The sequence below is a fragment of the Rhineura floridana genome, chromosome 5 (assembly GCF_030035675.1).
Source record: "Rhineura floridana isolate rRhiFlo1 chromosome 5, rRhiFlo1.hap2, whole genome shotgun sequence".
Lineage (NCBI taxonomy): Eukaryota > Metazoa > Chordata > Lepidosauria > Squamata > Rhineuridae > Rhineura > Rhineura floridana.
The window spans coordinates 168,133,488-168,159,952 of NC_084484.1; the positions used below are offsets into that span (position 1 = coordinate 168,133,488).

At 44.1% G+C, this 26,465-nt stretch overlaps 1 protein-coding gene across 3 annotated transcripts in view; it reads left to right on the forward strand.

Moving 5' to 3' along the window:
- The first annotated feature begins 7,419 nt into the window (after positions 1-7,419).
- The window catches only part of MTMR2 (myotubularin related protein 2), a 51,752-nt gene continuing 32,706 nt past the window's right edge, over positions 7,420-26,465 (forward strand). The window contains exons 1-2 of one of the 3 annotated variants that reach the window (XM_061628775.1): positions 7,420-7,739; positions 16,630-16,735. In XM_061628775.1, the coding sequence (XP_061484759.1) occupies positions 7,654-7,739; positions 16,630-16,735 (192 nt within the window). In that variant the 5' untranslated portion in view covers positions 7,420-7,653. Of the gene's footprint in view, positions 7,740-7,925; positions 8,029-12,627; positions 12,761-16,629; positions 16,736-26,465 lie in introns of those variants that run through there. The other 2 variants (XM_061628776.1, XM_061628777.1) reach the window with 2 other exon arrangements.

The following is a 26,465-nucleotide window of genomic DNA, read 5'->3' on the forward strand; positions in this document are numbered from 1 at the left end:
AATCAATGACCGCCAATAGCATCTGTTATAAACCACCCTGTTCAGATCTCATAAGTTCAGGTATTATTTATTATTTATTTATTACATTTATACCCCACCTTTCTTTTCATGATTGAAACCCAAGGTGGCTTACATATGGTTCTCAAGCAGTCTCCCATCCAGGCACTGACCAGACCTGACCCTGCTTAGCTTCAGCAGGGAGCTGGCCTCATGTGCCTTCAGACAGTAGCCTGGGAAGGTCTGTGGCTTCTTTTATGGAATCAATCCATCTCTTGTTTGGCCTTCCTCTTTTTCTACTCCCTTCTGTTTTTCCCAGCATTATTATCTTTTCTAGTGAATCAGGTCTTCTTGTTATGTCTCCAAAGTATAATAACCTCAGTTTCATCATTTTAGCTTCTAATGATAGCTCTGGTTTAATTTGTTCTAACACCCAATTATTTGTCTTTTTTTGCAGTCCATGGTATGTGCAAAGCTCTCCTCCAACACCACATTTCAAATGAGTTTTCTCTTATCCGCTTTTTTCACTGTCCAGCTTTCACATCCATACACAGAGATTGGGAATACCATGGTCTGAGTGATCCTGACTTTAGTGTTCAGTGATACCTCTTTGCATTTGAGGACCTTTTAGAGTTCTCTCATAGCTGCCCTCCCCAGTGCTAGCTGCCTTCTGATTTCTTGACTATTGTCTCCATTTTGTGCCAAGGTATAGCCTCAAATTTCAGCCATCTTGTCACTTAGAGGTCATGGGAGGAAAGAAACTGAGGCAGAGCAGCTGGTACCTCAGACTGACACCAACCTACTTCGCTTTTGTTTTCAGGGTGTTTTGTTTTGTTTTTTTGGATAATTGCCATCTCACATTGACTAAACTCCCTGGGACCAGCACAGCCTTTATCTGTAGGGCATAAGAACATAAGAAGAGCCTTCCAGGGTTAAGACAAAAGCCCATCTCATCCAGCATCCTGTTTCTCGCTGGGGCCAAGCAGATACTTTGCGACTCCCAGCAACTGCTATTCAGAGACACGCCTATGAGGCAGGACACAGCCATCACGGCTAGCATCCACTAATGGACAACCTTTAACACCAACTTTACATCATCAGCATGCTTGGTGCTTTTCAGAGTATAAAAAGGAAGGTCTCTGCCCCTAGGAGCCTGCAATCTAACATTTGACATAGGAGAAATAACAGGAGTGGAGGGGGACAGTCAGCTGAAGCACCTGACCCCTACAGCTGAAATAAGTGGTTTCATGGAGTGGGTCTTTTTTTCTGTGATAGTGCCATGCGTGTAAGGCTGCTTCTTCCAGGCCAATTACCATCTTTTAGCTGCAGGCCAAGTCTGACCTTTTTGCCTGAGCCTCTAACAGCAATTTGCATCAGCCAGCTGTAACTGTTTCCCTCCATATTGGAATGCTGTTTACTCCTGCTGCTTGAGTTGTTTTCAGCCTGCATATCGTCAATTATTTATGGTTCTCGTTCAATGTATATTTTTAAACGAGTGTGGCAAGCTGCCTTTCATTTATTCAGCCAGGCCTTCTTCAAACCTTGATCGCACCACGCAGCCTGCTTTTTTTAAAAAAATGCTGCCCTTTCTCCTGCTGGTTAAGCTCTCTTTTAGGTTTTTCAGATTGTGCCTTGTGCTGATTCTTATGCAAGCTGCTTTCAGTACTTCAGTAAAAAAAGGGGGGGGCATAGTATTTCTTTTAGGAAAAAAAATACTACTGTATGAATAAAATCAACAATATTCACACGGCTGCACAAAAGTGAGAGAAATATTTAAAGACATATCTTTAGCCAAGGGCAGATTATGGTGGTTGGGGGTCCTGATGTAGTCCCCTGCCCCCCAAAAAAGTCCTCTTCCCCCCAAAAAGGAATGCATGAAATTAAAATACCTTATTGAATTTAAATTTTATTAATTAATTATACAAATGCAGATGAAGACATGGGGCATACAGTGAGCAAAACCACATTGAGTAGGCAAAGGCAAGAGAGCTCCTTGCAGACACAGCCCTGGTGCAATTCCTCCAGTTGCACCATTTTAATCCAGCCTGGGTTTTGGCATCATACATGGAAATGTCCTCAGAGCACCAAATGTTGCAACATGATCCACGATTTACAGCCTCAGGATCATGAAATGCCTATTTGGGAATCTGACCAGGACAAGGGAAGTCTGTACAACTGTCAAAACCATCAGAAGCCTCTAAAAAGCCAAAAGTGAACAGATTTTTTTAAAAAAGAAAATTTAGACAAGTTCTCTTGTTTAAAACACAAGCTATTCTGAGCCTGTGGGGCAGCCCAAGTTAGGGAGGCCTTTTGTTGTCCATCAACAGTGAGCACCTGTACAGCAGACTGAACAGGCACACAGGTCACCTGGTCAAAGTAATGTTCCCCACTATGGTGAAATGTATTGTGTTTCTATTTAAATGACTGTAATTGTTTCTAAATTTGCACCTATGCATATAAATTAGAGTATGCAAATTTTATGCATATTTGCCCTCTTTTTTGCAATGCAAATGTTTGCTAAATTAGCATCGAGACGTTAAAATTATCATGTACAAATGTGATGCAAAAATGTCTTTTGTTCTTTCATTTTATTATTATTATTTTTGTGATGCATGAGTGGCCACCCTAAAATGAGTTCAAGTTATTATCTCTCTCTCTCTCTGTCACACACACACACACACACACCACAGAGAGAGAGAGAGAGAGAGAGAGATGAGAAGTCCTTTGGTCCCATGATATTATGTCCAAAGGGACAAACTGAGTGCTGTTTCACTTTCTCCTCTTCTCATCCTTCAGAAATACTTCATGAGGGGGAGAGATGACCAAAGGGCTCCTAAAAACATACAAAGAGCCCTGCAGAATTAGACCAGAGACCCATCTAGCCCAACATCCTGTTCTCATAGTGACCAACCCAATGCCTATGGGAAGTCTGCAAACAAGACTTGAGTGCAATAGCACTCTCCCCTCCTGCGGCTTCCAGCAACTGCTCTTCAGGGGCATACTGCCTCCAACAGTGGAACTGGAACTCCTGACCTCCCCTTTGGTGCCTGCATCCTTTATTTACAATACCTTGTTTCCTCCTTCCTTCCGTCTTTCCCTTTTGTTTCCTGAAAACTCAACAGAAGGAATTGTTCAAATATTAGAACGAAAGAGTGTGCAGGGGGTAGAATGTGTGAATCAACAGCTACAGATGGGTAGCCTAGCAGCCTTGAAAGAGATTGAACTGAATAAAATACAATTTATAAGTGCCTAGTCCTTGTCATGTATTCCACTTGCTCTGTGGCTGGGCCAGAATACTACAGATGGCTTATACAGCTTGCTCCTCTTGTCTACACTGACTGGAGTAGCCCTCTAGGGTTTCAGACGCAGGCTGCATACACACTAATCTGCTTGCAGCAAAAACAAAATCTCAGTATGGAAACATTTATGCTCAACCTCAATATGCTGCTTTCAATCTAGATTGATAGATCCTGCTGTCAACAAGGGTGTTTGAAAACCCAACCTTTTATTAGTTTATGCGTTTGAAAACCCTTCCCTTTTGATCTTGGTATATGCTCACCCATCTCATTGGGCTGGGACCCCCTGCATCTGTTTTAAAATGGAGACACTGCAGGATAAATGCAGAATCAATCTGCAATCCGCTTTTATTTTCAGAATTAAAACAGTTTGTCAGGAAGAGCTTTTTAGGTACAGATTGTGTGTGGTGCACTAGGTAGGAAAAACCACAAACTCAGTCTCCATTGATTCTAGCATAAAATGTTGTATGTACGCAGCCAAAGAATGGTCTTTAGCCCCATCTGTTACCTGATCCTTTTTTTAACAGGAGATGCTGAGGATTGAACCTGGGATGTTCTACATGCAAAGCATGAGCTCTACCACTAATCTATGGATCCTTCCCATTGACAGGCAGGCACAAGTTTACTTCTGTAGAATACTCTGCATGCAATTTCATTTTTTCTTGCTCTTTTTTAATATGCAGGGAAGGGACCAGTTAATTCTATACCGCCTTTCAGAGCAAACCTTCCCAGGGCAGGTTATAATAAAACTTTTTAAACAATGGAGGGAAGGAGGATCCCTTAGACCACCCCCTGTCTTCATGACCTATGGCCCTGAATTGCACATTAAAATCTCTGGCCCTATAAGCTTCATACTAAACCTCTTCCCTTTTTCCTGTTCTCCCAGTAAAGAGAATACATGGAAATACCAGCCTCCCTTCTCTCTCTCTCCAGCCAAACACACAAACATCATTCTCACATCCATCAGCCCTTATCATGAGTTTGGTAACAATTACCGGCAGGGAGTCATTTTAGTTCTTTCCATTTATGATGGCATAAGCTTTTGTGGATCAGACCAAAGGCTTCTCTGATCCAGCATCCTGTTTTCATAATGGCCAATCGGATGCCTCTGAGAACCCTGGAAGCAGATCATGAGTGGAATAGCCCTCTCCTCAGTGGTGCTAGGGATCATCTATCAAGGCAGGAGACAGCCTCCTGTTAGCAGCATTACTGCCACTTGCCAGGATGCACTGTGTGTGTGTATGCAGTGGCTACATCCAGGTGTTTCAGGAGTGCTGGATTAGCTCCACTGGTATGCCCACACCATCCTGACCTGCCCCCTGCCCCATCCTGGCAAGCAGAGCAACACCACTGCAGGGAGGTCGGTGCCATCGCGCCGGCTGCTCCTGGTTGTGCTTCCCATCAACTGTTACTCAGTGGCATACCACTGACCTCGCTGGAGGTAATATACAGCCACCACGGCTAGTAGCCATCGATGGCCTTATTCTCCATGAATTTGTCTTGTTATGTGCCTTCAAGTCGATCGTGACTTATGGCGACCCTCTGAATCAGCGACCTCCAAGAGCATCTGTCGTGAACCACCCTGCTCAGATCTTGTAAGTTCAGGTCTGTGGCTTCCTTGATGGAATCAATCCATCTCTTGTTTGGTCTTCCTCTTTTTTGTCTGACAGGCCTGCCAGCTGCATTGAGCTCTGGCGCTCAAAACAAATTCCTGGGCTCAGAATTCCTAAGTCACCCAAAAGTACTAGCAACCGTGCTGGTTCACAGGAAAGAAAATAAAATATCCGAAATCCATATCAGGGCAATCAAAACCTCACAAAATAGTGTGCAAGCATGGAAAACTCTAAATTCCACACTCTTTGGTGGCATTGTTTTTGACCAAGTGAAAGGATCACTAGAAAGCACAAAAGCAGGACTGCAGATGAATGTCAAAAACACTAAAGTAATGACAGCAGAAGATTTATATAACTTTAAAGTTGCCAATGAGGACATTGAACTTGGCAAGGATTATCAATACCTCGGCACAGTCATTAACCAAAATGGAGACAATAGTCAAGAAATCAGAAGAAGGCTAGGACTGGGGAGGGCAGCTATGAGAGAATTAGAAAAGGTCCTCAAATGCAAAGATGTATCACTGAACACCAGGCTATGGTCTGAAGGCACACGAGGCCAGCACCCTGCTGAAGCTAAGCAGGGTCAGGTCTGGTCAGTGCCTTGATGAGAGACCGTCTGGGAACCATATGTAAGCTGCCTTGGGTTTCTATCATGAAAAGAAAGGCTGGGTAGAAATGTAACAAATAAATAAATAAACACCAAAGTCAGGATCATTCAGACCATGGTATTCCTGATCTCTATGTATGGATGTGAATGTTGGACAGTGAAAAAAGTGGATAAGAGAAAAATCAACTCATTTGAAATGTGGTGTTGGAGGAGAGCTTTGTGGATACCATGGACCATGAAAAAGACAAATAACTGGGTATTAGAACAAATTAAACCAGAACTATCACTAGAAAGTAAAATGATGAAACTGAGGTGATCCTACTTTGGACACATAATGAGAAGACATGATTCACTAGAAAAGACAATAATGCTGGGGAAAACAGAAGGGACCAGAAAAAGAGGAATACCAAACAAGAGATGGATTGATTCCATAAAGGAAGCCACAGACCTGAACTTACAAGGTCTGAACAGGGTGGGTCGCAAGAGATGCTATTGGAGGTCGTTGATTCATAGGGTCGCCATAAGTCACGATCGACTTGAAGGCACATAACAACAACTTGCTGGTAGATAAATGGGATGGGAACTGCAAGGCTTGGGGCCAAATGCAGCCCTCCAAGGCTCTCTATCTGTGCCTTGGGTCTCTCCTCAGGCCACACCCCCTTCTGAGCCACACCCCACACCAGGCCTGCTTCACACTCTCCTTGAGTGTATAGGAACATAGGCACTGGCCAGTCTAGCTCACTGACTGGCACAGGCTCTCCGGGGTTTTGGACAGGGAGACTCTCCCAGCCCAAGCTGGAGATGCTGGGGATCGAACCCAGGACCTTCAGCAGGCAAAGCAGTTGCTCTGCCACTGACCTTTGGCTGTTGTCTGGTTGGAATGTGTCCCTGAACTCTTGCCATGCTTCTTGCTGGCCTGGATAAAGGATTGCGTATGAGTGTGCAGAAACTAGCCTACTGTACAGAGATAAAATTCACACTTGTTGCTCTGCCTAGTTTTGCCTCTGTCCCCGCCCACCACTGGCAAGTGGTCCCCAGAAGCTTGCCCAGAAGGAAATGTGGCCCTCAGGCTGAAAAAGTTCCCTATTTCCATAAAAGCCTGCTGGATCAGGCCAGTGGCCCATCTAGTCCAGCATTCTGTTCTCACAGTGGCCAAACTTAACAGCTAAAGGCAGCGGCGGATCTGGTGGGGCGGAATTCAGGAAGCCCAAACACTAGGCGGAGCCAGAGCCAATGACAAGCAGAGCCAACTTTGTTGTTGTTGTTGTTATGTGCCTCCAAGTCGACTACGACTTATGGCGACCCTATGAATCAGTGACCTCCAAGAGCATCTGTCATGAACCACCCTGTTCAGATCTTCTAAGTTCAGGTCTGTGGCTTCCTTTATGGAATCAATCCATCTCTTCTTTGGCCTTCCTCTTTTTCTACTTCCTTCTGTTTTTCCATGTTGTTATGTGCCTTCAAGTACTTATGGCGACCCTATGAATCATTTGTCCCCATCCTCCTCCCTGCTGAGTTCTACAAGGGGCAACACTGAGACTGAGGAAGAGGAAGCTGGCAAGGCAGAGCCAGCCCCTGGACTGGTTGTAAGTAAAGAAACAGGGCAGACTGAGGGCAGACTGAAGTTGGTGGGGCAGTGCCCCCTTTAGCCCTACGGGACCAGCCTCCACTGTGAAAGCCAAAAAGCAGAACCTAAGCGCAACAGCGCTTTCCCCACCGGCGCTTCCCAGTGGGGGCAGAACATAGTCATCCCGGCTAGTAGCCCCTGATAGCCTCATCCTCCGTGAATTTGTAATAAAACCAAAATTAAAAAAGGATCCCAAGCCTAACATCCGCCCACCCCGTGCCGATCTCTATGTAGATCTCCTCTCCCGCCCTCGCTTCTCCCGGGCGCTGGCGGGATGGAGCAGCCAACTCGCAACAGCGTCCTCCAGAAGGGGGGTGGGGAGGAACGGAGCATCATCAGCCCCAGCCGTGCGCACAGCACTGTGGGCTAACATGGCAGCTTCCTCCCTCGCTCTCGGCTTCCCACGCCTTTGACGGACCCTCGCGCCAGCCCCCTCCAGCCGCCCACTCTGCCTTTCCCAGCGGGCGCTCGTGCGGGAGGGCGCTCCCCCTTTCTATTTTAGGGGGATCCAGGATGGAGAAGAGCTCGAGCTGCGAGACCCTCGCCTCCACGCAGGCTTCTGCCGCCACCCGCCAGCCCAGCCCAGGTTCTCTTTCCAGGTAACCCTGCTTAGTTAACCCTCCGTTGTGGGAAAGATCCGGGGGAGCGGCGGGCGGGTGATGGTTTCGTATTTTCGTATCTCTGCGGTTCTTCTTGAAGAGATGGGTTCGTATTTCTTGGGAGAGAGGGCAAGGCTCGGACCGGCTCTTCCCATAACCTCCTGCGCGCCTAGTGGCTCACCTCCGTGCCTTAATCCGGGAATGCAAGGTGCCGGGTCCCAACTGTGTATAAACTGCGCCCTTGCATCTCAATGGCCTGTATACGATACACCCAGGTGCCGCGTGCCGGGTAGGGCTGGATGTGATCGGGAAACTGCACATGCTCAGAGGCACCCTTCTTTGTCACTGCATCTCATTCCCCCCACCCCCAACCAGAGCATTCCAAATAGTTTTTTAGGGGCACAAAGCTCTGGGGAGCTCCGGAGAGTTCTTGCTGCTTGATCCTCTCTGCACGTTCGCACAGAAGTAGATCCCGCGGCTGGGTTTAATCATGGGTCTGGGGAGGCATAGGCTTCGATCCTGAGCCCTCGCCGAGACTTACCCTATTGCCCTCGGTTTACTTCTGAGTAAACAGGTACACAGGATCGAGCTGTGAATGAAACTTAACTCTGCCATCCTGATAAGTCATTTTAATGCTGCAGTCCTGTGCATATTTACCTAGGAGTAAGTCCCACTGAATACAGTGGGGCTTGTTTCCAAGTAAACATGGAGAGGACTGTGCTGTAAGAGGGTGGAGATTCTAGAGGTAAATGGTGGCCCATTTGTGGAGGTGCACCGTGATGGCGGTGGTGGATGAGGGTTTCCTGAAACATGTTTGGGGAATTCTGTGTGTACAATTTGTGTGTGTGTGTTATATTTTAATGGTTGTTATTTTTATTTTATGCTATTCCAGAGGAGGTGGTTGGATTTCTTTTTCTTTTAATTTAGTCCACAGAAGGGAACTTTATTTCTTATTTTCTCGCTCCCACCCCCATCCACTTCTCCCTTTGGTCCCACCCACCATTGGCATGCATCCCTTGGGAGGTTGACCACAGCTGAAACTCACCGTCAAAATATGTTCCCTACCCCTAGTTTAGAAGGCTGGATTTCACCTACCCCATTTTAAGACAGGGTTGTGGGTGAAGTGGAAATTCTATGCCATTATGACTATGAATTGAACTCTCAGGTGGCTGTTCAGATTTGCAAGTGGAACCTGCAACAAAATGTTGCAGCGTGGAATGTGCTCCTGTTTAGGGTTCTGCCCAGTTGTTCTCTCCAAGACACTCCATTCCACCATCACCCCTTCCCCCCCCCCTTCAAAACCACAAGAAACCTTAAAAGCAACAGCAGTAAAATCAGCAGGGACAAAGTGGCATGTGGCAAGTAGTTTGTATGTTATCTTACATATATGGAGTGTGAGTTCGTAGCTAAAAGGGAAAAGGAGTGTGTGTCCCCCACCTGAAAAAAAGCCAAGTTCAAGATTTCTCCATCAGTTGCATGGGAAATGTATTTATCAAATTGTTTATATATCATCCTTTATCCTAACTATTTGGATTTCAGGGCAGTAAACAAAAAATAACAACATCTTAATACAATATAGCAATAGTAAAATGGCAGAAGTCCTTAAAAGAAGACTAGAATATGGAACATGTTCAAATGCCTGGGTAAATTGCCTGGTGCCAAAAATACTGCTCTGTGGGACCAGGCAGCCCTCTTTGGGGAGAGCATTTCATAACTGGGGTGCCATTGCGGAGAGATTCTTCTCTCTTCTAATTGAATAGTGTACCTTTGATTTTAAAAAGGTACCTAGACAAGGGTCTCAGCAGAAGATGTTGGCAAGTGTACAGAAGTGCTCCTTCAGGTACTTGGGTCCCAGTCTCCTATGTGTGTTACATGAGCCCCTGTGCATGGTTCCTTGGAGTCTATCCCATTGAATTCAATGGGCCTAAGTAAATGTGTGTAGGATTGCAGCTGTAAGTGGGAGTCAATTGAAATCTTGAGAGACTCACACTTAAGTAACTCATACTCCTACTGTAAACCTTGTCAGTGATCTAAGAAGGTAGAATTACTTTCCCACTGTATGCCTCTTTTATCTTTCCATATGCAAAAAAGATGATTCACCTCTGAAAGCAAATGCAATTTCCTCTGGGTGTTTTTATGCAGTCTCCTGCTTTTTTCTGCCCCAGATATTCACTGAATTTAAGGAGGATTGCCCTGGATTTCCTGCAGCCAGCAGAACACTGGGCTGATACTCTACAGTGCCCACTCCAGCTCTACGATTCCATGCAATAATGAGACTGGATTGCACCTTACACTCTTGGTCTTATCTGCCTCTGTTGTCATCAAGTCCCAAGGATGGATGGGAGATGTAGTCCAGCAACATCTGGACAGGTTCCCTACTCCTGCACTAGAGTATGGAAAGCAGTTTCTTTCTCTACATCCTAGTGCAAGTTTGAGGAATCTGTGGCCTTCCAGATGTTGCTGGACTACAAGTCCCATCCATCCCTGGCAATTGGTTGCACCAATTAGGGCTGATGGTAGTTGGAGACCAACAGTATCTGATTATTGATTGGTTGATTGCATTGATATCCTGCCATTCTTTTCATGATAGAAACCCAAGGCAGCTTACATATGGTTCCCAGGCCGTCTCCCATCAGCCACCTCTGCTCCAGTAGGTAGGGCAGGAAGAAGGGAACAGCGGATAGAAACTTGAATGCTTGTGGAAACTACAATCTGGGATGTAACTCTTATTTTTGGAGACCAAAGCAATAGTAGCTTGTGTTGAGAAGAAATTATCCCCAAGACATACTGGCTGGAAATGCTGGGCAGTTTTGCCTTCCTCCTGTATTGTGTGACTTGACTAATTTGCTTGAGCCTTAGGAATACAGAGGGAACATAGGAAGCTGCCTTATAGCTGGTCAAATTATTTGTATTATCAAACTCAGTACTGTCTATCCCAGATGTCCTTTGGTGTGCCTGCTGTTGCTGAACTACAACTCCCATCAGCCCCAGCAAGCATGGCCAATGGCCAGGGATGATGGGAATTGTAGTCCAGCAACATCTGGAAGGCCAAAGGTTTCCCATATTTGGTCTGTTCTACTGGCAGTAACTCACCAGGATCTGAGGCAGGGAGGTCTGTCCTAAAAACCAGAGATGATGTAGACTGAACCTGGGGCTCTCCAGATATAAACTGTGTGCTTTGCCACTAAGCCATGATCCCTCCACAAAAAACCTTGTGGTACTCTTTACACACAACCTTTCCCTGTGCTGCATCTGATGCTGATTCACTATATTGGATTGTTTATCTTGACCTGGCAGGGTGGTGAGGTTGGCATGGCCCTGCCTTAAGAAAGGAGGTTCTCTTAGATGGCTTCTAAAGAGGGATCCATAGCTTGGTGGTGGACCACATGTATTGCATGCAGAAGACTCCAGGTTAATTCCCAGGCATCCGCAGGTGGAAGGATCTTGCGTAGTAGGGCTGAGATTGGGAAATACCTAGGAACATATGATGAGCCTTCTGGGTGAGGCCAGTGGCCCATTCAGTCCAGCATCGTGTTCTCACAGTGGCCAGCCAGATGCCTATTGGAAGCCCGCAAGCAGGACTTGAGCATGAGAGCACTCTCCGATCCTGCAATTTCCAGCAACTGGTATTCAGAAGCATACTGCCTCTGACAGTGAAGGTAGAGCATAGCCATCATGGTTAGTAGCCGTTGCCTTCTCCCCCATAATTTCCTCCTGAGACCTTGGAGAGTTGCTGCCACTCAGAATAGACATCACAAGGCCACGTGGCCAATGATCTGACTTGGTATTGGCAGCTCCCTATGCCTGTTTACATATTTTTTACCTTCATATGATTGTATTGCAATCCTTATCAAGCCATTTTAAAAGAATGTGCCAAAACCAATAGTACTCAAGACTCCTGTGTTGACTAGAATGTAATTCATGCCTGCTTTTTAAAGGGCTTTTTAAAAAAGCTGTTTTCAAAATGGTGCAAATTGTGTGGAAGAAGGGAAGGGTTTTTTCTTTTTCGTATTCTAGTGAAGTCTCTAGGATGGGCTGAAAACATGCCATCTGGTTGCTTTCCCCCCCCCTCTATTTTGGGCATGACCGTGATGTTCTGTGCTGAAGGTTTGACTGACGATGTTCTTTTGCATGTATAGCGTGTGCTTTTAATTGGTAGGTAGGTGAGTCATGGGGAGTTATTTTATGTCAGGTTAGCCTACTTGCTGATCTGTCTCAGGTTTGTCTACTTTGATCTTCATTACCTTTTTTAAAACTGATCCTTTTTTAAACTGGAGATAACGGACTGAGACTTTCTGCATGCCATGCATATGTTCTACTACTGAGCTACAGTTCCTTCCCAAGTCTAAATCCCTAACTAATAAGGCTGCGTTCACATCATACACTTAAAGGACATCCATCCCACCCCCCTCCAAAATCCTGGGAACTGTGTTTGTTAAGGATGCATGGAATTGTACCTCTGTGGGGGATGAACTACAGTTCCAAGGCTTTTTTTGGAGGGGGATGTTCTTTAAATATGTGGCATGTACTTAGCCATTCTCCTGTGTAGCTGAATAGGTGTTACAGAAGATACAATGCTGTACCTGGTAGCCTAAATTCTGACCAACATAAAGCTAAATTCTGCATGGATTGTACAAAGTAATATCACACCCTCACCATCCATTTAAAGCACATTCATACAACTTTAATGGTCGTGGCTCCCCTCCCAAAGAATCCTGGGAACTGCAGTTTGTTATGGGTGCTGGGAATTACAGCTCTGTGAGGACTAAACTACAGGTCCCAAGATTCTTTGGGGGAAGCCATGACTGTTAAAGTGGTAGGAATGTGCTTTAAGTGGCTGCTTGTTTTATTCTGCTTCTGACAGTGATGTAAAAGGCAAAGAGTTTTGCAGGGTACTGCCTGATTCTTAAGAGATTCTACTGAGACCTGTTTGGGCTTCCGAGGGCCAAGCAATGTGCTAAACATAGTTCCAGAGTTGATTGTTCCTAGTTCCATCCTTTTTTAGTGCACAGAAACTACAGGTGACTTTAAATTGAGTAAAGTGGGAGAGGGTGGGGGAGGAAGAGGCTTTTAACCCGTTTCTTGCCATGTGTTTATTCGAAGTCCTTCCAGCTGCTTTTCTGTCAGAATGGGGAAAAGATTCTGAACCTCCTGTTTGCCTCCTGTGGTTGGGCAGTTCTGAGCTTGCTTGTGTGTGCGTGCACGCGCATGCACGCATACACACACATAGAAAATGTTAAACTGCCCCTTCCCCTGTTTTTTTTCTGACTTTTTTCTTTTAAATGCAAAGCAGCTGCAAGTGGCTTCATCACTGAAGAATTGTAGAACTATGAAACATTAATTGCTGGGTTTGGTCTTGAGATTCTCTTCTGCCCCCCACTTCCAGTTGGCCATACACTCTGAAGCTTGCCTTCATAGTCTTAAGGTCTAGAAACATGCTCTTTTAAAAAGAAAGAAAGAACAAGACATTTTCAGGAAGCTAGGATTGGGCTCCTAGGAGACTTTGACTCATGAATGGCATGATTCAGTTAAGGCCAGGGATTGTTCCATAGGAACAGTGTATTGCATTTCAATGTGTGATTGGCTTTCTGTTCTGGGAGTGCTGCAAAAAATCCCCAACAATTCAGGCTTTGTTTTCCGAGTGCCTTACACAGACTGCAGGCATTCTGAAATTTACCCCCCCCCCAAGTATTAAAAAAAAAAAGATGAACAGTGCATGAGTACTGCTTGGGATACTGTAGGCTATTGTGTGAACATGGAAACGTGAAATGGATGCTCTCAGAAAAAAAGCTCACCCATGGTCCAAATACAGAACACCTTTCTCAGTTTGCCTCTGAGAAAATATACCATACACACACTTTGGCTGGGTATGCTTTTGTGTTGTGTGATCTCCTCCAGCAATTAACTTTTTCTGGAGCCAGGTTCAAATATTGGTTTGCTTCGAACTGGCAGCAAATCTCATTCAGGCATTCAGGAGAAGATAACATATTTTGGAACCCAAGCCAGTGTGGTGTAGTGGTTAACGTGCTGGACTATGACCTGGGAGACCAGGGTTCGAATCCCCACACAGCCATGAAGCTCACTGGGTGACTTTTGGCCAGTCACTGCCTCTCAGCCTCAGAGGAAGGCAATGGTAAACCCCCTCTGAATACAGCCTACCATGAAAACCTTATTCATAGGGTCGCCATAAGTCAGGATCGACTTGAAGGCAGTCCATCCATCCATCAATTTAATTTCTTAAATTTGGTTCCTTAGGACAAATTCCAGTGGGTTGGCTATGTACCATTTATGCACCAACACATAAAAAGAGTATTGTGGCATCTTTATGGACTTATTGTGGCATAAAACTTTTGTGGACCACAGGTCATTTAATCTGAAACATGAAGTGTTAACTGTAGCTCAGTAGCAGAGCATCTGCTTTCTGCATTGGCAACTCCAGGTAGGATTGGACATGTCCCTCATCTGAAACTCTAAAGATCCACTGCTAGTCAGTGTAGACTATATGGCGAAGAAAGACTTAGTAGTATAAGGCACTTTCCTATGTTAACCTCAGCCGGCAGATATCTATGTAAACATTTGTTTGTTAACCCTGAAAGAGCAAAATGGCTGAAGCTCATCGGCTGCTTTGAACAGAGAGCGAGGGGAGATGGGAATGCCTCTCTTCTGGGACTCTCGTGTTCCGTGGTCAGCATATATGCAAGATCCACTGGAAATGAGGAGATTTTCTGTAGATTCCATCCTAATATTACAGCGTGTGCTGAGGAAAGGCTTTGATAAATGTTACTGAAGATGTCCCCAGTTTATATATGGGATAAAAATTGCACCAAACCGTATGGAAATCAAATGTTTTAGTTCTACCTTTACCTCATTTCAGGTGGTATATGAAGGAGAGGGGCTGCCTGAGGCCATGGCAGATTCTTTGTTCTTACTGCTGTTTCGTTTTGTTTTTTTGTTAACTCTTATGCTATGATGTGGGAACTCCCTTATTTTATATCTAGTGACTGCAAATGTTATTTGTTATTTAATTTTGAGAATTGATATTTCATTTTGAGAATTGTATTTTTTCATTGATGTATTATGTTTTATTGATGTATTGTTATGTTCCTGTTTTTCGTAAGCCTCCTTGAGGGCCTTTTGGCCATAAATTTAATAAACAAACAAACAAACATGTATTTGTAAACAATAGATTCATATAAATCTATAGCCCCTCTGTTGTCCCCTCCTCAACATGCTGGCTAAATGAAGGGAGGGCCCCTGCGAATGTTGCCTCTGCCCCCCCATGTCATCTTGCACTGCCCCAATTTGAATATTCAAGAGGATGTTTGAAAAGCAGCATCCAAAAGCATTCCACGCACAATCTGGAATCCCAGTCGCGCAAGGGTCCTGATTGCAAGAAGAGCCCTGCTGGATCGATTCCAGCTTCCCACAGTGACCAACCAGATGCATATGGGAAGCTGGCAAGCAGGACCTGAGTGCAAGAGCATTCTCCCGCTCATGTTCCCCAGCCACTGGTATTCAAAGGCATGCTGATTCTGACTCTGGGTGTAATATATAGCCATCATCATGAGTGGCAGCAGCCTATAGCCTCTTCCTTCATAAATCTGTCCAGTCCCCTTGTTAAAGCTTCCCAAATCGTTCGACATTTTGTGGCAGTGAATTCCATGTTTAACTATGTGTTATGTAAAAACTACTTTCTTATCCTTAGTCATCCACCCTTCAACTTCATCCACATTCTCAGCACCATATATAATTTTATATACCTCTGCCATGTACCTCATTACCTCCTCTTCTAAACTAAATATCCCCAAACAGGGCCAGTGTGGAAAGGTGGCAGGTGCACAGAGAAGGGGCTGTTCTGCCCACCTCCTGATAGGGGTGTCCAGGACTGGGGTAGGGGAGGATGGACAGGGCAATGAGGTCAAGCTTGTTTGAATTGAATTGAAGATTGTACCTTTAGAGTGTCATTCTCACTACCTGCATTCAGATGTCATGATGATAAACCATGGTTTATTATGACAGGCTTCCACCCACCCTACTCTTTTGGCATGGCTACCAGGAGGCATTTGGAAGCTTTTTGCCTCCATTTTCAATTATCCACTACTTATCATGGTGTTCAACCCCAATGAACTGTGAATAATCTTAACTGTGATTTGTTTGAATCAAGCCAACTTTAAACTGGTGTATGAAGCTGGCTTATTTCATTAAACCATGATTAAGATTAACCACAGTTTAGAGTTAGGATGTAATGCTAAATAGTGCTTAATTGAAATTAGAACTGAAAGCTTCCAATTTCCTCATGACTGCACCAGAGGAGGAGAGGGAGAGTCCGCAAAGTGGAAGGTTGACGCGTTCCAGACTCATTCCAGTCATGATAACCCATAGTTTATTGTGACATCCAAAGAAACTACAGTAGGGCCCCGCTTATCGGTGTTCCGCTTCTCGGCATTCTGCTAATACAGCAGTTTTCAATAACAGTAGGGCCCCACTCATACGACTCTTGTTCCGCCTTTTCAGCATTTTTCGGCATGACACACTCCGAGAAGTTCGTTGGGCACCATTTTATTGTCGGTGTTTCACTTTTCGGCAATTTTCTCTTTTTGGCGGGGGTCTGGAACCTAACTCGCCGTATGAGTGGGGCCCTACTGTATTGAGTTTGTTCCTGGACTGTAATCTCATGTTGTGCCCTGCTGAGCTTTGTTACTTCTTTGGCATATTTCTCCACATCATAATAGTTAAACGATTAAGCACCATTTGTTTTGGGACCTCTTGATCAGAAAGAGGCTGTGAAGAAATTTCTCCAGAATGTACAACACTACAAAGTGTACAACACTACAAAGTGTACAACACTACAAAACCAGTTGTATTTTTCCTGTCCGCTTTCCTCCTCTAGTGCCTCCACCTCTCATTCAGATCATTCAGCGCGTACAAAATCTGCTTCAGTCGTCTCATCGGATTCTGTCTCCACATCTACAGAAAACTTTTCTCCAGACCTAAGGGTAAGCCTTAGAGCCAATCTACACATGCAGCAGAGTCATGTTATTGTTTATTTTTATTTTTGTTGTACTATGTTAAATTTTAGGCAAGAGAACCATAGGTTTCAGTGCTCCTCCATGAGGAAAACATTTCTATGCATAGAAAAATAGCAGTTCAAGGAAGAGACTATGGTTAGATTGCTTCTCGCCTGCGTGTTGTATTTAATGCATAAGGAAGCATTCAAGCATATAATCCCCCCCTGATTCTGAATAGTATAGTCCAGGAGCTGGGGGAAGGAGACACATGTGACTTTGCTGCATAGATAGAATGACTCTTCATTTTGTATTAACCTGCTGAAGAAGGATCTATCATTTTCCTTGTATGTCTATAGTACATCTTGATCTACCTTGTGCCCACCCCTGTTCTACAGGGTACACTGCAGCCTGTGCTGACCATCTCCTAGTCTGGATAACAGATGATATCATTATGGGTTGTATAGTCCATATACTGTTTTCGTACTTGTCTGCTTTACAGGAGTGGTTGGCTCGGAGGGGCAGCATTGCACCACTGCCCTCCTAGCATCATCACTGCCACTTACTGGGCTGGGGCAGAGCGGCAGCAACATTAGGGCTGTGCAGGTGTACCAGTGGGAACACCAGTTTGGCTCTGCCCATGCGCCTGCACAGCCCCAATCTTGCTACCGCCCTGCCCTGGTAAGAGGCAGTGATGCCATCTCTCCATGCACGCCCCTCCTGCAGTGTTACTGTATCTTAGAGTCCTGGTGTCCATCATGGTCACTGCTCGTCACATGTGGTGAAACAGCTATTGACCTGTAGCGAATTAGTGCTTTACTTCTACCACCTATTCTTTTAAATGAAAATTTAATAAAATTCTTTTATACATATACCAGTTCAAAAAAGTGCCTACCCTCCGCCCTTAACAATCACAGATTCATCCTCAGGTCCTATTCGCTGCAAAATGAACTTTGACATCTACAGTTCTTAGCTATCGCAAGAGTTTGTGAGGCTTCTTTCTTTGGAGAGGCTCCTTTTTGAGACAGATGTGATTTTACTTCAAAGTTCTCAGCATTAGAAAGATGATTCAATTGTTACGATGTGGACTCATATTTAACTCAAAATGTGTTCACAGGTCTAAACACAGTTATTTAAAAACTCCAATTTTTGGTTCAACATGAACATAAGAACATAAGAAGAGCCTGCTGGATCAGGCCAGTGGCCCATCTAGTCCAGCATCCTGTTCTCACAGTGGCCTACCAGGTGCCTGGGGGAAGCCTGCAAGTAGGACCCGAGTGCAAGAACACTGTCCCCTCCTGAGGCTTCCGGCAACTGGTTTTCACAAGCATGCTGCCTCTGACTAGGGTGGCAGAGCACAGCCATCATGGCTAGTAGCCATTGATAGCCCTGTCCTCCATGAATTTGTCTAATCTTCTTTTAAAGCCATCCAAGCTGGTGGCCATTACTGCATCTGGTGGGAGCAAATTCCATAGTTTAACTATGCGCTGAGTAAAGAAGTACTTCCTTTTGTCTGTCCTGAATCTTCCAACATTCAGCTTCTTTGAATGTCCACGAGTTCTGGTATTATGAGAGAGGGAGAAGAACTTTTCTCTAACATGGCTCTGTTTTCTGTGGTAAAAATGGTGAAATCAAAATATAGGTCGCAGATATTGCACAAAAAGCTGGAGGTGGGGTTGAGATGTAGTCTAACTGATTTTATGCCTGATTTCCCTGCACTACTTAATGAAAAGCTATGTCAGATTTCTCACTAATTGTATCAATAAATAATACATAACATAAGTTCAGGGCATTGTAAGTTTAGGTCTGTGGCTTCCTTTATGGAATCAACCCATCTCTTGTTTGGTCTTCCTCCTTTTCAACTCCCTTCTGTTTTTCCCAGCATTATTGTCTTTTATGGTGAATCATGTCTTCTCATGATGTGTCCAAAGTATGATAACCTCAGTTTCATCATTTTAGCTTCTAGTGATAGTTGTGGTTTAATTTGTTCTAACACCCAATTATTTGTCTTTTTCACAGTCCATGGTATGCGCAAAACTCTCCTCCAACACCACATTTCACATAAGTTGATTTTTCTCTTATCCACTTTTTTCACTGTCCAACTTTCACATCCATACATAGAGATCGGAAATACCATGGTCTGAATGATCCCGACTTTAGTGTTCAGTGATACATCTTTGCATTTGAGGACCTTTTCTAGTTCTCTCATAGCTGCCCTCCCCAGTCCTAGTCTTCTTCTGATTTCTTGACTATTGTCTCCCTTTGGTTAATGACTGTGCCGAGGTATTGATAATCCTTGACAAGTTCAATGTCCTCATTGTCAACTTTAAAGTTACATAAATCTTCTGTTGTCATTACTTTAGTCTTTTTGATGTTCAGCTGTAGTCCTGCTTTTGTGCTTTCCTTTTTAACTTTCATTAGCATTCGTTTCAAATCATTACTGGCTTCTGCTAATAGTATGGTATCATATGCATATCTTAAATTTCTCCCTCCAATTTTCACACCTTTTTCATCTTGGTCCAATCCCACTTTCTGTATGATATGTTCTGTGTATAGATTAAACAAATATGGTGATAAAATACACCCCTGTCTCACACCCTTTCCGATGGGGAACCAATCGGTTTCTCCATGTTCTGTCCTTCCTGTAGCCTCTTGTCCAGAGTATAGGTTGCACATCAGGACAATCAGATGCTGTTGCACCCCCATTTCTTTTAAAGCATTCCATAGTTTTTCATGATCTACACAATCAAAGGCTTTGCTGTAATCTATAAAGCACAGGGTGATTTTCTTCTGAAATTCCTTGGTCCGTTCCATTATCCAACGTATGTTTGCGGTATGAACTCTGGTGCCTCTTCCCTTTCTAAATCCAGCTTGGACATCTGGCATTTCTCATTCAACATACGTTAAGAGCCTTTGTTGTAGAATCTTGAGCATTATTTTACTTGCATGGGATATTAAGGCATTAGTTTGATAATTACTGCATTCTCTGGGATCCCCTTTCTTTGGAACTGGGATATATATTGAACGCTTGCAGTCTGTGGGCCATTGCTTGTTGACAAATTTTTGTCAAAATTTGGACAGATTCAGTCTCAGTAGCTCGTAGCAACTCTATTGGTATGGCATCTGCTCCTGGTGATTTGTTTCTTCCAAGTATTTTGAGAGCAGCTTTCACCTCACATTCTAAAATTTCTGGTTCTTCATCATACGGTTCCTCTGTGAATGAATCTGTCATCCTTACATCTCTTCTACAGAGTTCTTCGGTGTATTGCTTCCATCTTCCTTTTATTTCATCTCAGTCAGTCAGTGTGTTCCCCTGTTGATTATTCAACATCCCTACCCTTGGTTTATATTTCCCTTTCATTTCTCTATTCTTTTGGAATAGGGCTGTTGTTCTACCCTTTTTATTGTCTTCTATTTCTATACAATAACTATTATAATAGTTCTCCTTGTCCCTACGTACTAGTCACTGTATTGTTGCATTTAGGGTTCTAACCATGTTTCTATCTCCTCTTACTTTTGCTTTCCTTTTCTCTTTAACCATTTTAAGGATTTTTTCAGTCATCCATTGTCTTTCTCTCTTTTTAATGAGAGGTATTGTCTTTTTGCATTCTTCCCTGATAATGTCTCTGACTTCATTCCATAGTTCTTCTGGTTCTCTGTCAACTAAGTTTAAATCCTCATATCTATTCCTTATTTGTTCTTTATATTCTTCTGGGATATTATTTAAATTGTATTTTGGCATTATGATTGCTTTGTTGCTCTTCTTTAACTTTACTCTGATTTTTTATATGACCAGTTCATGATCTGTACCACAGTCTGCTCCTTGTCTTGTTTTTGCAGAAAGTATGGCACTTTTCCATCTTCTACTACCAATTATATAATCAATTTGATTCTTATATTGACCATTTTGTGATGTCCACGTGCACAGTAGTCTTTTCAGTTGCTCAAAAAATGTGTTTGCAAGAAACAAATTATTGGCTTCACAGAATTCAACAAGTCTTTCTCCTGCTTCATTTCTGTCTCCTAAGCCCCATTTCCCCATAATTCCTAGTTCTTCTCTGTTCCCTGCTTTTGCATTCCAGTCCACCATGATTATCAGCACATCTTGTTTTGGTGTGCTGTCAATTTCCTCCTGTACTTCTGCGTAAAATCTCTCCAATTCCTCTTCTTCTGCATTTGCCGTTGGAGCATAGACTTGGATGATGGTTATGTTAATAGGTTTCCCATTAAATATCATTAATATAACTTGCTCAGACCTTGCATTATAGCTCTTAATTGTTTTGCTACAGCACTTCTTACTATTAAAGCAACCCAGTTTCTTCTTAATTTCTCATTTGCTGCATAAAATATTGTGTAGTTGCATGATTGAAAATGTCCCATTCCCGTCCATTTTAATTCACTCACACTAAGTATTGTAATGTTGATATGTTCCATTTCTTGCTTGACAATTTCTAACTTTCCCTGGTTCATGCTTCTCACATTCCATGTTCCTATTGTGTGTGTTGTACAACTCCAGACTCTCCTTTCACATGTGTGCACTGTGACGTCCTTCCCCGGCACCACCTGTGAAGCTCTCACTTGTGGCTACCAGCAGACAGGAACATCAGGTTTTCTTCTTACCCTTTACAGCTCTAGCACAGTTCTCAGAAGATCCCCCTGCTAGGCCTTACTACTCAACACTCTGTATCTCTTATAACCTTTAGACCAGCCTTGTCCAACCTTTGGGCCACAGATGTTGCTGGACTGCAACTCCCATCAGCCCCAGCCAGCATGGCCAATGGTCAGGAATTATGGGAACTGTAGTCCAGCAACATCTGTGGCCCAAAGGTTGGACAAGGCTGCTTTAGACTGTGCCTTAGTCTCTGCCAGGCTATCTTGATACCTTGTGTCTATGGGTATAGGTAAATCCCAAACCCCCCTGCAGCCTCTTGCACTGAAGCTTACAGCCCTGGGTTTCTCTGTGGTACTGGATACAATATTTTTTTCTCCGCCGCTGCCACCATTCGATACAATTACTGTTAAGCCTTGGTTACTCTGCCATCCCCCCTGGATTGTGTATCGCAGCTGAAGAATCAGGCTTTTTGTAAACCAATAAATATTTATTGAACACTAAAAATAACAAGATTACTTAATTACTTTGTTGACAAGCTTATGGTTTCATATATGTTCTGACATGTACTTGACTTCTCATTAATTGCCTCAGAACTCCGACTCACTCTCAACAACAACAACCTCCAAACACCACCAAAACCTCTTTCACCTGCTCTCAACCTCCAACATCCACCACCCTGATTCAACTGTCATTCTTCCATTTATACTCTCAGCTATTCAAACGCTCAGCCAATCATCCAGCATTCTACTGCTCATATACTCCCCCTCCTCTTTCATTCCACTTACCATATGTCTTCTATATAACCAGCACTTGCCATATTTACAATATAAGCAGGAACATCACATGCACATCAGCCTCTGCGCTTCTTTTTGGCTTTGACCCAGCCGCGTCATTAGTCACAGCACTTACTCGTACTTGTCCTTTGTTCTTCCCCAGTAGCTCGGTGAGTGCCTTCTGACCTGGGGGTCTCATCTTCCAGCACTATCTCGTGTTGCATTTTGGATACTGGAACAAACTATTAGTCTCTGAACATGCCATGTTACCATCAGGCATTCCAAATGTATAAGTTTCCATGTTAAAGAGACACATGATAACTAGGACCTCCTGCCAGACCTGGTTTCAAATCCCTGCTCAGCCATGAAGCTCACCGGCTGACCTTGGGCCAGTAAGTGTCTATAAATCTAACCTACTTTTGAGGGGTGTTGAGAGGATAACATGGGGAGGGGAAAAATAATCTTTGAGCACCTTATATAAAAACCAGGATATAAATGAAAATAATAATAGGAACTTCCCAGCTACAACTGGGGTGGTGGGAAAAGAAGGGTCTCACTGGCCAAAGAGCCAGCTTACTGTTGTGGAACGACAGGTAGTTTGTTTATTTATTTGTTACATTTCTGTCCCACCTTTCCTCCAAGAAGCTCAAGGTGGTGTACAAATATGGTTGTCTCCCACCTATTATATCCTTGCAACAACCCTGTGAGGTAGGTTAGGCTGAGAGGCAGTGACTGGCCCAAGGTCACCCAGTGAGCTTCATGGCCAAGAGTTTTCTGGGAAGAGGAATTGACTGTTAAAGCACTCTGACAAACTGTAGCTCTGTGAGGAGAATAGGGGTCTCCTAACAGCTCTCAGCACCCTTAACAAACTACGCTTCCCATGATTCTTTGGGGGAAACCATGACTGTTTAAAGTAGAATAAAAGTGGAATAAATGGCTGGGGTGAATGTGGCCACTGTCAGGAGAAGGCATCCTTCAGATGTATTTTAGCTGCCTGGCTGCTGCCAGGAGAATGGACTGTGTGTTGTTCTCTCCATGTGTGTGGAGTGATACCCTTGTGGTTTGGCATCATTTCTAACCACATGAAGGAAACACTTTGGTTTTCCCTGGCATAGAAATCCCAGAAAATGTGGGCATCCCTTTAGACAAGCTGTGCTTTAGCTTTCTAGTGGCGGTGACACCCCAGCAAGTGGCTTCTGAAATAGGCTGAGGCAGGAAGTGGACGGCCTTCTGTGCCATGAGTCGGTGGATAAAGGAGATCCAACTTGTCCAGCTGTTGGTCTGGGCAAAAGAGATAAGGAAGGGATGCCATACCAAGGAGCTCCAGGATTTTGTTTGTTTGTTTAAATTTATATCTCGCCCTTCCTGTCAGAAGAAGCCCAGGGGCGCTTAATTGTAATAAAACTTCAAAGCGGTTTACAAAAATGTAAAACAAAACATTCAAATTATCAATAAAAAGACAGCTGAAAACAGGTGTTTAAAAACATCCAACAGCTCATTAAAATCGACAATAAGCTAAAAACAAATCAAAGCACATGCAACTTCTATACATCTAGATAGGCTTGCTTAGATAAACATGTTTTAAGCAGGTGCCAAAAAGAGTACAACAAAGGTGCCTGCCTGATGTCAGTAAGCAGGGAGTTCCAAAGGGCAGGTTCTGCCACACTAAAAGAGTGATGTCTTGCAACTGCAGAATGAGTATTATGTGGCACCTCTAACAGTGCCAGTACATAGATTGAAGCGGTTGAGTGGACATACATGGCAAAAGGTAATCCCACAAGTAAACTGGTCCCAAACTATTAATTGTTACATTAATATTTTGCCTTTCCTCCAAGAAGCTCAAGAACATGGTTCTCCCTCCCTGTGTTATCCTCAGAACAGCCCTGTGAGGTAGGCAGGGCCGGCACCAGACATGACTGAGCTCTTGGGCACCACCCTGCTGTGGGCCTACGGTACTGTAGCCTAACACCCCACCTACCTCTCATGTTGTATGAATGACATGCGCTTGTAGCACACATACCTGCCATCAACTGAGATAGCGGTGGGGGCATCAGTCCCTTAGGGAAGCCCCACCACCGCCATCTTGAGTGATGGCAGACATGCGCACAGTGCACATGGCATTCACACTGACGGGAGAGATAGTGGGGCATGTGGGTGGGCTTACTGAAGCCTGCACTGTCTGTATTGGGGGGATGCCTGAGAGCTCCCTCTCCGCGATCTGTGTCAGGGTCTGGGCCCCAGGGGCCCTTTGCCAGGTCCCAACTTGGCCGTCCTCTGGCACCAACCCTGGAGGTAGGTTAGTTTACGCAACAGTGACTGGCTCAAGGTCACTTAGTGAGCTACATGGCTGAGTGGGGATTCATAATCTGGCTCTTCATGCCAGTGGGCTATTCTTTCTAATATTAATATGTTTGTAGCCTGCCCAATTCCATGGGCTCAGTGTTGGCAACAGTAATTATGCCAAGGAAAACCATACTTCTCTCCCAGAAGAGTTTGCCATCAGTTCAGTTCTATGCATGCTTCCTGAAAAGTAAGTCCTACTATGTTCAGTGGGGCATACACCCAGTTAAATATGCATGGGATTGCAGCCAAGGTAGTTAATTAAATTTGGCTGGAACAAAGAGGATGGAACATAACAAACCCTGTTTATGTTGAACTTTAGGGAATCTTGGCCTACTGTACACATTTAGCAAACTGAATAAATGTTGGCTAAATAGATGATAATACCATCAAATGGATTCACATCTTATGGGGAAACCATTTTCAAAAGAGTGTGAGTTGGCAGCCAGTGTGGTGTCGTGATTAGAGTTCCAGACAAGGGACTGTAGAGGCTCCGGTTCAAATCCCTGCTCTGCAATAAAGCTCACTGGGTTGACGTTGGGCCAGTCACCATGATTCAGATTAACCTACCTCACAGGGTTGTTGCAGGGAAAAAAGGTGGAGGAAGCACAGAGTATGCACCTTTTGAGCTGATTGGAGGAAAGGTGAGACATAAATATAAAAGAAGAATTTATGCTTCCCCTGTATGTCAGAATGACACTGCTTTCTCCTGCTTTAGGAAGCCCCAGTGCTTTTTATGACATCTGCAGCCATGACACCAGCCTCCATCTTCCTCTCAGACCTATCTGCATGGCTAGTACCCAACAAACTTATTTTATTTTTATTTATTTATTATTGCATTTTTATTCCACCTTTCCTCCAAGGAGCTCAAGTACATGGTTCTCCCCTCTCCATTTTATCCTCACAACAACCCTATGAGAGACAGTGACTTGCTGAAGGTCACTCAGCTTTATGCCTGAACGGGGATTTGAACTCTGGTCATGCAAGCCCTATTCTGACCCCCTATATCACTGTACAGTCATTAGTTTCTCCTTATAAGCCCTTGCATTTCCGTTCTCCATTGCATCTTTCTCTGTCCCCAAGTCTCCCTGCTTTCCCAAATCTGCTCTCCCATCCCTGCCTCCAGCAGAGCCGGCCCAAGAAATGTGCTGCCTGAGGCAAAGGAAGCGATTCCCCCTCTGCCCCCAACAACAAATGGAATTGTAGTTGAATCTTAGCCCTGGCGATGGGTGTTGAGGGCAGCAGGCTTTGTTGTTGTTATGTGCCTTCAAGTCGATTGCGACTTATGGCAACCCTATGAATCAGCGACTTCCAATAGCATCTGTCATGAACCACCCTGTTCAGATCTTGTAAGTTCAGGTCTGTGGCTTCCTTTATGGAATCAATCCATCTCTTGTTTGGCCTTCCTCTTTTTCTACTCCCTTCTGTTTTTCCCAGCATTATTGTCTTTTCTAGTGAGTTATGTCTTCTCATGATGTGTCCAAAGTATGATAACCTCAGTTTCATCATTTAGCTTCTAGTAATAGTTCTGGTTTAATTTGTAAATGTACTGCCTTCAAGTCAATTCCGACTTATGGTGACCCTATGAATAGGGTTTTCATGGTAAGTGGTACTCAGAGGTGGTTTTACCATTGTCTTCCTCTGAGGCTGAGAGGCAGTGACTGGCCCAAGGTCACCCAGTGATCTTCATGGCTATGTGGGGATTTGAACCCTGGTCTTCCAGGTCATAGTCCAAAACCCTAACCACTATGCCACACTGGGTTCTAACACCCAATTATTTGTCTTTTTTGCAGTCCATGGTATGCACAAAGCTCTCCTCCAACACCACATTTCAAATGAGTTGATTTTTCTCTTATCCACTTTTTTCATTGTCCAACTTTCACATCCATACATAGGGATTGGGAATACTATGGTCCGAATGATTTTTGTTTCACTTTATTTACAAATCAATTCCTTTGAACCATCCCAAAAGGCTATTAACAATAAAAGCATCAAT